Source organism: Sinohyriopsis cumingii, chromosome 2 (genome assembly GCF_028554795.1).
Source record: "Sinohyriopsis cumingii isolate HCF-2022 chromosome 2, ASM2855479v2, whole genome shotgun sequence".
Taxonomy (NCBI): domain Eukaryota; kingdom Metazoa; phylum Mollusca; class Bivalvia; order Unionida; family Unionidae; genus Sinohyriopsis; species Sinohyriopsis cumingii.
Window position 1 is genome coordinate 122,489,620 of NC_142962.1, and position 10,585 is coordinate 122,500,204.

At 39.0% G+C, this 10,585-nt stretch overlaps 1 protein-coding gene across 1 annotated transcript; it reads left to right on the plus strand.

Annotated features, from left to right (window-relative positions):
- Positions 1-376: 376 nt before the first annotated feature.
- On the plus strand, positions 377-6,874 carry LOC149805732 (uncharacterized). The gene is made up of 2 exons (XM_089936779.1): positions 377-469; positions 6,479-6,874. Exons 1-2 carry the CDS (start codon positions 405-407, stop codon positions 6,726-6,728), a joined length of 315 nt encoding a protein of 104 aa, XP_089792905.1. The 5' UTR covers positions 377-404; the 3' UTR covers positions 6,729-6,874.
- The last annotated feature ends 3,711 nt before the right edge of the window (positions 6,875-10,585 follow it).

The window sequence follows — 10,585 nt, forward strand, 5'->3', positions numbered from 1 at the left end:
TTAATACTGGCCGCCATGTATAGCCTATGGTGTGCTGAAAACCCTACAACAACAACAACAACAACATACATACATACATACATACATACATACATACATACATATCACTTATCACTTATTTCTTTCGGTCCTACCGTAATAACAATAAAACTGTTACTTGAAAAATGTACCTGTATATTTGGATTATTCTAACGTATAAGACACATTTTGGTGTCTATATCAATGACTGAACATATTCTGTACCCAAAAAAGAAGAAACAAAGCAGTAACAACGAGCCCCAAAAATCGATTATACTTCCAAAAGAAAGAGTGCTTTTATATTAAGATAAATACGGTACAAGAATTAACAGTGTAATGATAACTTGGCTGAACGACATGAAAATGTTACTGAATGAATCACAGGAATGATGTATGCACAATGGAAGAATGACAGGAATTCGTATGGAACAATAAGTTCATTGTATTTTTCGTAAGTTGTTTTGGTTTTCATTATACAAATTTGATGTCTGCATATTATAATATATTGCAAAATGTGCAACATATTTTCTGACATTTAAGAATTCTACTACACCCCACCCCATTCGTAAGTTAGCTTTCCAGTGTCTAAACGTCTATCACTACTGCTCTACGCTAAGAGTTGTCTCCCGTTGCAAAGAGTGTATTTCGTGGATCAAAAAAGTGCATATTGTCTAAATATTATTCTCAAGAAATCTACCTCTGACTAGATGCTTCCGTCCACTTTTAAGAATTATGCAAAAAGTTTAACAAAATCCCACAAAAAAATCTGAAAAATGGAACCTGCGTTTTTGAAGCACCAGATAAATACCCCAGGGAACTTACCTACATCATTTTCTACATTTTCCACAGACTCTCTTTCTAATTATTCTAACGAACTTAAGTGTTGGTTAGTCAAAGGTGATTTCTTAAATGTAAACAGGCACGCCTTTTACTGCCGATTCAGATTAGTTTCGGAGCCAGAAAGGCTGCGAAGCATGTGTTTGACTTCCCGTTTTCTTTAAACAATCCAGATTGCTTTAAAGATTTGGTAACAACACGTTTGATTATTGTCTGTAAATTGAACAATGTGTAGATATGAAGCAAAGATTTGATGAAAGCGCCTTCAATTATTACAGGTGCTGTCCTCAATGTACGGACAGTACATGCGAATTAAAGAAGCAATTTGTTATATTTCCTTTACGATTGTATGTAATAAACTCAGCACACTAACGTTGGTTCAGTGTTGTATCAACATCTGCCCAACATGACTCAATGACGTTGGCTAATGTTGGCCTAACGGTAAGCATTGTTGAACCAAGGTAGACCCAAAGTCAAAAGATAATGTTGATCCGTTGGCCAACAATGGCCAGACACGTTGGCCCAACAGCGGACCAGTGAGTTACATAACACTGGGCCAACATCATTCAGCCAAGTCGGGCCGACAGTCGAGACAAGTTGGTATCCAGCAGATCAACGCCCAACGGCGGGCCAATGAGCGAAGAGAGGTTTGACAGTCATGTGTGTGTTGTTTAAGAAAGTACTTGAAACGATGTCTGTAATGTTCTAAATGAAGATTATATCCTGGCTCATTTAGTCCTGAACGGAAACAACAGTTAGGTTTGAAAAAATTAGCAATCTAAAATCTAATTATATAATAAAAAACTATTGTATAAACGGTCAAACGTAATATCCTGGCAATGCCATAATTGAATACAACCATGCCGTCTGGTTTCCACGAACAATTTTGTAATTCTCTGCTGATAATGATTCTCAGATATATGTAAATATAAAAATCCTACTTTCATATCAAAAATCTACTTACATAATACAATATGTAAACCATATGGGCAGGCCGAAACTATAGCACCATCCATTGAGGGCATAGTGCAAAATCACAGCGTGAAGTCCAGAGGTCTGATCCTAGTTGAAGCGTTGATACATGTGCGTGTCGTGTTTCTTTTACGTATTTCAGGGAAACAACTGTTGTTATAATGTTAGAGAATTATAAATATACACCAGACAAAATGGAAAGTGCTCTCCTGGAATCTATAGAAGAACGCTTGATAATAGTAGGCAGAATTGATATTGAATACAAATGATACTATCATACAGGTTAGATAATTTTTAATTCGTACTCTACGGAAATTCGAACCAAGGGTGGTGTGTGTGTGTGTGTGTGTGTGTGTGTGTGTGTGTGTGTGTGTGTGTGTGATATTTATTTGAATATGAAGATGACATATTAAATTGTTAGTTTAAAAATTTAAACAGTTTATTAAATTGGACATATGTATTCCGATTCTAATATGATGTCGTGCGAAGTGTTGAAGGCGTGTTTGGATTTGCATTTAACTAGTTTTCTCTACACTTTATGATGAATAATCATAAAACTTCACCTTGAGGACCGCTCCGGTGGCCTAGTGGTTAGAGCTCCGGTGGACTAGTAGTTAGAGCTCAGGAGGTCTAGTGGTTAGAGCGTCATACCGAAGACTTATAAAAATCGTACTAACAGCTGCATCGCTTGACGCTTAGCATTAAGAGGTTAGTGTTAGAACTGGTCGGTATGGTGTCAGGATGATGTGACTGGGTGGGACATCATGCCACATGTCTGCGGCAAGCTGCCCCAGTGCTAGACATCACTATAAACTGTCACACTACAGACATCGTAATGAAATGACTGAAAAATTGTTAAACAATGTTAACAATTGTTAAAAATCCAGATCACACACACACACACCTTGAGGAATACTTGTTGATAGTAGTACCAACCCTTTTCAAGCGCAAATGATTACTTTAGATATTTTGCAGTTTTGATGTTTTTCTAATGCGATTACATATACAATCATGAAACTCGATAGGTCACGATAGATTATTAACCTCTTAAAGGTAGTACTTACTATGTATTAAAATGTAGAACTATAAATATCAGCAAATTGTTAGTATATAAGTATCTAAATCAATAAAAACTTCTGTGTGTGTGTGTGTGTGTGTGTGTGTGTGTGTGTGTTATCATCTAACATGGTCATATAAGGATTGGGGAAAAAGAACGATTTTCACTACTAAGAAAGAAACTACATTCTTGAGACAGTAACCCATTTCTGGGTCTGAACCTGTTTATAGTTTAGAGCAGGGGTCACAACCTTTTTCGGCCTAGGGCCAGATCGCTTTTTGTAAGACGACTCGAGGGCCGCAAACACTAATTTCTTTAATATAATTACTGTTGACGGGCCAGATTTCTGTTTTGTTTTAATTTGCTATCAGGATAGGACAGAACACGTTTGCGGGCCGGATCTGGTCCGCGGGTCACGGGTTGTGCACCCCTGGTTTAGAGGTTGAAAATGGAAGCCTGTTGTGATACGACTACGAGACCTAAATGGAGGGTGGCCGGACAAAATGGTAGCGGACAAAATGGTATGGACAAAATGTTAAGTGGACATAATGGTATTGGACAAATTGGTATGGATAAAATGGTGCAGACAAAAGGGTACGGTCAAAATGGTAATTAAATTCATTTAATCTGAGGCAAAAAGCATTTACCATGTGCTCAAGTGGATGTGTTTGCAACAAGGGTTGACTTTGTCGAAAAGCCCTCTACCACGCTCGGGATATGCTGATTACTGGGTTGGAATACAGGCCAAACAAAACTTATTGCTTCTCTTGCAAGAAATCAATTGGTCACGTCACTGACAGGTGGTGACCACTTTTATCGCAGTGGCATTTAATTCAATAATTACTGCTGTAAGAGAATGGCTGGTAAAATCACGTGCATCTGGCTGAAACGTGGGAAAAGAGATTTGTGATACTGCCACGCCCATGCTGCAACAAGCAGAAGATGTGTGTCTTGAACGCATTGGAAGTGTAGGGCTGGAGTCAAAGCCGCTCATCAGATCTGCAGTGGCTGCAGAGGTAAGGCCATGGAAATGAAAATGAATCAAAAATTAAAATGGCGAAGAAGCAGCTCGACAAGGTCGAATGTGAACGACAAGCACGTATTACGTTTTTTTAGAGACTAGGTTTGCTAGAGTATACCAGTTGTATTGACGAATTAGTATGTGATCAGCGAAAATAACGCATTTTCCTTTTGAGATTTATATTTGGTATAGCAAAAGTATGGATGATGCAGTAAGTGTGCTTGCTATGCAAATGCGTTTGCATCTTTTCACGTAGAACCACGGCGTCCAGTCCCAGCTCCTGTACGCATGGTTGAGCCTGCTGATGTTCCAGCGCAACCGCAAGTTCCTACTCATGGGCGTAGGGGGACTGCGTTTGACAGTGCCAAGATTTATAAGGAGAAAAGGTAGAGCCGATGCAATTGTAAGATACTTCTGTGTCCTAGTGTCTGAGGGGAACTAGCTTGAAAGAGACGCTTTGACATTTATTGATATTATGGAGTCTATCGCGTGGAGCTGCAATGACATGGAGATGAGACGATTTGGTGGTGGTTAGGGTGTACTAGCTGCGCAGATTGCAAATAACTGTATCAATCTGGCAGGAAGACGCCATCGCAGTTATAACGTATTTGAAAGTAATTCCTGCAAAGTACTTAGATTTGATGAAACTGAATTTTTTTGTGTGCAATAACCTTTAAAGCCACGGAGAACACAAGAATGGTGGAGGTCTGGGTGGAAATTTCTAAAATTTGTAGAGCTAGAACTGCGCGTGTTGAATTATCGCCCTTTTCAAACCCAGACCTACACTCCAAAAACCAAAGTGTATTCCGCCTAGGTCTGTAATCAATGTAAGAAACACAGACAGTCGTTGTTTCGAGTGGGCTATTCTGTCGGCTTTATATCAGGCAAACGATCACGTTGACAGACCAGCCAAGTACCGTCAACACCTAAGAAAACTCGACTTCGCTGTCATTGACATTTCTGTTAAGATGAATTAGATCGATGAGGTCGAGTACCAAAAGAAAGCAATTTCAGTCAGAGTCTTCGGCTGCAGTAAAGCCTACAGATGTTGTGTGTAATCGGCGAAATATGGCATTACGATGCTGATCTGCTCTTGCTGTCCGAAATCCAATGTACCACTGGAACAGTTCAAAAGAGCCACTATGTCTTGATGAACAAAAGAAAAAAGAGATGGGACACAACCACTACAAGTCAGAGCACAAGAAGCACGTCTGCCACCGTTGTCTTTACACCCTTAGTCAATATGATCTGCGGGAAATACACTCTAAAAAGACTGTCGAGGCAACAGGAAGAGTCTGAGCGTGTAACTCTATCGGAACCAGGCAAAAACTTATTATTATTTCAAAACCACCATCTCTGGACGTGCCAGTGGAAGAACTTGTCAACAATATGGATCAAATCAGAAGACAGCAAAAAATCGACGATCAAATCCAATGTGGCTTCTGTTTGCTAAGAAGAAGCTATAGAGACGTGTATAATGTACATGTCTGAGGAATATTACCGCAGCCTTGTGTTTGATTTGGCAAAGGCGAAGGCGAAGGCGACCGATCGCGCCACTTAACAAAGGCTTGCCGTTATCACAACTATATGTTAACGTTTATTTCAACCATTATAAGGACGTCCACGGGGTGAACAAGGCGTGATATTATCCTTCCCCACGTTGACAGACAGCGAGAGGGACATTGTCCGCTAGATTTGATTTGATCGGTCCACAGTGATATCCAATCATAAGTTGAGATAGAGGGCGCGATTACAATTCAGACCAGAATGATACCTTCCAAACTCGTAGGATTAATTCAGTATTCGCCTGAAAGGATTGCAGACCAATAAGGTTTACTCTGAGAAAGAAGCCACTCGTAATCTGGCGGCAGAACTTAGAGGTAGGTTGTAAGGAAAGACAAAGCTTCGAAAAGGCCAGTAGGTTATTTGCTCGATTTTTGAAGAATATTACGGCATCATAATTGTAATTATTTGTAGTATGTATACTTAATTACTAGCATCGTTTAGTTTGTAGAATTACCCTTGTAGTGTTTCATTTACATGCCTTTTTGAGAAATGGCCTTGAGCGTTACGTAGAGAATTATGTAGATTGTTAGCTTGTGATCAGAATTAATTTCGTAATTCACTATTTGGTTACTTCGTAGTAAACCAGTGCATTTATTAATGCTTTATGTTAGAATTTACGCATGCTTGAATTGTGAATTCGGAAATATGGTTGAAGTATGTAAAATTAGTTACTATGTAGGTATTCATATATCAGAGCATGGATATTTGAATAATTGCGTACTTTGTATGAGTTGTAAAGTAAATAAATGCGTCTGATTATTGTGAAATTGTTTAATATAACGGGATTAGGAATATGTACTGATGTGACGAAATTTATTGACGTATTTATAAGAAGTGATATCGTGCTGTATTATGATGTTTGTTTTACCATACAAGAACGTATAGGTATCTCGCTGTAAACGAATGCTTGACCGAAGAAATTTGATAGCGGTTTTCTGATGATAGGCTATGTGTAGTGAGATGAGAGTGCTAAGGAAAGAGATTGTACTCTTCTTGTGTTTTCACAGGAAACTTTTAGGGGACAGAGAACTTCCGGTTCCATTGGGTTCAAAGTCTTCAAGAGTTGGAAACGGAAATGAGACTGTATCCGAGACAGTCGACGTCGACAGAAGCGTAATCGTGGTTGGAGAAAGTGGAGGAGGAGAAGGAGTCTGGAGAAAGTCGAGGAGGAGGAGAAGAAGGAATTTGAGCAAAGGTAGGGGAGGAAGAGGAGAAGGAATTATGAGAAATAAGAAAGAGAAAGGATACAACAAATGAGTAGAAATACAAGGACAGATGTAAATCAATCTCACACTGCTAATCAAGTGACGCAACATGCTTACTAAAGGGTCGCGCGGAAGAAGTCTAATTAGGAATTTTAATAATGTGTTTATTGAATTGTTATTAAATTGTTATTCATTGAATTTCAACCTTTTTATATATTTAACCATCTAACCGTTGCCATTGCTGACTAGGGGCTCGGAGCATGACATCTATCTTTCACTAATTTTAACTTCCTACAAAATAGAGCCCGTGTGGGACTTCTATAATAGTTTAAATAACATAATGGGAGCAACCCACCCCAACCATATACATTGTCACAGTCTTCTTGGATGGAATATGTAAGAAGCCGGTATTATGCCGACGCGAGAAGGTTGTCACCACTTTTATCCAGAGCATCCACGAGAAGCTGTTTGCAGTAAGCTAAGCCGTGACGAGATTGCTGAACAAAGACTAAGAACACGATGACCTACACACGTGAACTGACGTGATACTGTTTTATGTATTTGAGGCGTTTCTGAACGCATTGTTAAAGTTAGGGCACGCAAAGGGGTTTTATTATTGAAGTCGATCCTGACTGCCCACGAAGAGCTACATACGATACATCGGTTGGTGGGGTTAGGGCAATGAAGGAGTCCCGTTTATATCGCGTTGATTCAAAATAAGATATTCAAAACGTTAACGATTTTACATTCAGCAACAGCAACGACACTATCACCGTTCCGGGCTCCGGATTTTTTCTTCATTAACGTTCAATGGAGTCGCGGCGACGGAGCATGAGCATCGCTGTCAATACATGTACCTGGGGTCTTAATGGCTCATACTGGCAGTATTTCTGTTCCAGCTAAGCACTCACACGACAGCCTTACACTAGCTATCCATCTAAGTTTGCCACCAGATACACCATCAAATGCAAGGGTCTTAGTTTCAAATCCTAGCCGACGGGATTCTCGTCCATTTTAGCCATCTTTGGCCTGCTCTTGAGTAGCAATTAGAAGTCGCGTTATACTTAAGATAACTAACAAGAAAAATACGAGAAATACGAATCATTCATGTCGCCTGACAATCCTGCGGTTGCCTCATGTTGACGGAGTATCTGACATCGGCAAGAATACATACAACTGATTGAAGAGTATCTACACCAGTCTAAAATTGACGGGCACCAGTTCAAACTGGGATACTTGCGTTTTAGCTGCAGCAATAATAAAATGCGAAAGCATATCCTCATTGGGTCGCATGCACGATTGATATTGTAATGAAGAGAATGCCTCGCCAATAACCTCTCCTTTGGGATATGTACAGCCATCTATCACCCGCTTTCCAAACAAGCACCCCAAAAAAGCTGTATTCGAAAATTGTCTGTCGCATTGCAGTAAACGGCCAGAAAAATAGTCAGCCAGTAAACCCGCGGACAGAATGCGTGATATGTTACCCTTGGCTATTGTAGTCTTTCTTTCTTCATGAATGAGGTATCTGGTTTCATCACTAATGTAGAAAACCGTTTAGATTAACAGGGCTATGTGATCTATTAGACATGGTGATGATAAGCATCATGCACTGTGTCGGTCGACTGAACTACTTTTGTCATTTGGCTGTGTTTAATAGGTACATAAAAGACCTTTTAGACATGTGCTTTTGGCAGCAAAGGCAATTGCACTCCAGTCTTCAATGAAAGGCAGAGAGCTTGATTGAAAGTGTGTCTTATGTCTGTGTGCATAATACTCAATTACATAAACGTGTAAATAATGTATTTTTATCACATCTAGATTCCACATCATTACATAAGGTCATTAAATGCAGTTATGCTTCTTCGTCTCAGAAGAATGTTTCTCCTTTTCCTCAAACATTGAACTTCCTTTAAGTAAATATTATATTTTTAAAGTCAACTACCTATTATTGGTCTTAGACTTTTATCTGATTGGACAAATTAATATTAAGTGGTTTGATAAGACGATCGAAACAAATTCTTTTTTGGCTCCAATGGGCTCTAAGGCTGATCTATATTTGGAAACAAGCCTAATGAATATTTGTTTAAGGTCTATGATTTTTGGACACGAAAAATTGACAATTTGATGGCAAGTTGGAATGTGTTTAGGTTATGAGATAAATATGGCTCTCATAGCCTGGACAATTTGTTACTTTTTATAGATCACAGGACTAGCGGATTCCAAATTTGCCATTTTCTAACAGTAGTTCTTGATTATTTTTTTTTCTGTTGCCGGGTTAAAATGAATACCGTATAACAAATTAGCATTTGTAAAGCCACTAAAATTGACACTAGACTTGGGACATCATTCATAATGGCGTTTTGTTTGTAAAGCCAATAAATTTCACTCCGGACATAGGACGTCATTTATGTTGCAGATAATCATTACAAGACAACATTTATCGCAGACGATCAGATGAGACTTGTCAATCAAGTGTGGATTTCACGGTGTTGAGATTAGTGGTGACACTTTTCTCGAACACTTATGCCATACGTCATAAATATATTAAAACATATCATGAGATTTAAGCTTGAAAAGATTACCTAAGTTTTGAATATAGCATTAACCCTTAAAACATTAGTTATTATATTTATATTTCTCGCCTGATATATTTGTTACCAGTAATCAGTAAAATGTACCAGATATAAACTTATTTCCACGGGTTGACTGAAATGTTGAAAGTGGAAACAACTGAATCGAGTCTAGATTTAGGTCTGGGTCTAGTGAAAGCAGCTGTACATGCTGGTTTTAGCAAGTGTTTATATGCATGTGTGTGTGTGTGTGTGTGTGTGTGTGTGTGTACTGTATTTTATGTTAATCACAACTGTCACATATCACTATATAGTTAAGAAAGCATATAGTTTATTAAGATGAAGATGGCTTTATGTCAGACTATTTAAAAGTGTGCTTTTTCTTGCTTGAGAGACATGCACGTCAATTTTCCAATTTAATGTCGGCAGTGGCGTATGCGAGGATTTTTTTGTTGCATGGAGTTTGGGTTGGGGACAGAGACAAATCTCATAATCACTGACACAGACATACACCCATACAACTCAGAAAAACACCGTAAATTCGTCTCCATTAATTAATTCATACTTCAGGCCTACACTTCCCATTCCAGGACTCCGCTCTGTATTTTGGACGATGTTTCCCCGCTCTTGTACTAATTCTTGCACCAGCCGTTCGAGTTTAATCCCCTTTCCTTCTTTCAGGAGCATTGCTTTTATCAGGACAACCACTGATAAAGAGCAAAGTTGGATATATTTATTTCTTCTTCGCTGGTAGTAACTTTTCGACTTTCTCCCTTAAGTTGACTAAATCATAACATTCAAAAACATACGAGTTGCATTATTAGCTTCCATAGAAGAAACAGAAGACATCTCTCATAGTTTACCAGGTTATATCTTGAATAGGAAAAGTCGATACACATACGTTAGGGTCGATAGAAAGAATATTCCTCGTCTTTGGTGGTGATGCATCGTGTGAGTGACGGTTGACTTGCAATATGCACTACACCTAGCGAGTACGGACGCCTTTTCTGTAGACAGACCCCAAAAAGTCCAAACAGGAAAAGGTTGATAAAAATTTATCAAATCGAAGTATAATTTTAATACCAAAAACTAATATAAGCTGGAATATGTTGTTGTTGTAGGGTTTAACAATATTTTTCAGCACAAGATAGGCTATACATGGCGGCCAGTATTAACGGTGGAGGAAGAACCTGGGAAAACCCCAGAAAGAACCACCGACCCACGAGAAGCTACTGGCAAGCTTTCTCACATACCCACACTGGCCGAACCCGAGACTCGAACCCACGCAGACAGAGGTGAGATGGTTTTAGACCACTCGGCCAAGCTGGAATATCGA

What these genes read in the sequence shown, in the direction of transcription:
- LOC149805732 (XM_089936779.1), top strand. Translation starts at nt 405, where the DNA reads ATGATGTATGCACAATGGAAGAATGACAGGAATTCGTATGGAACAATA. An exon ending in ATAAGTTCATTGTATTTTTC is followed by an intron (nt 470 to 6,478) that starts GTAAGTTGTTTT and finishes GTGTTTTCACAG; the next exon opens with GAAACTTTTAGGGGACAGAG.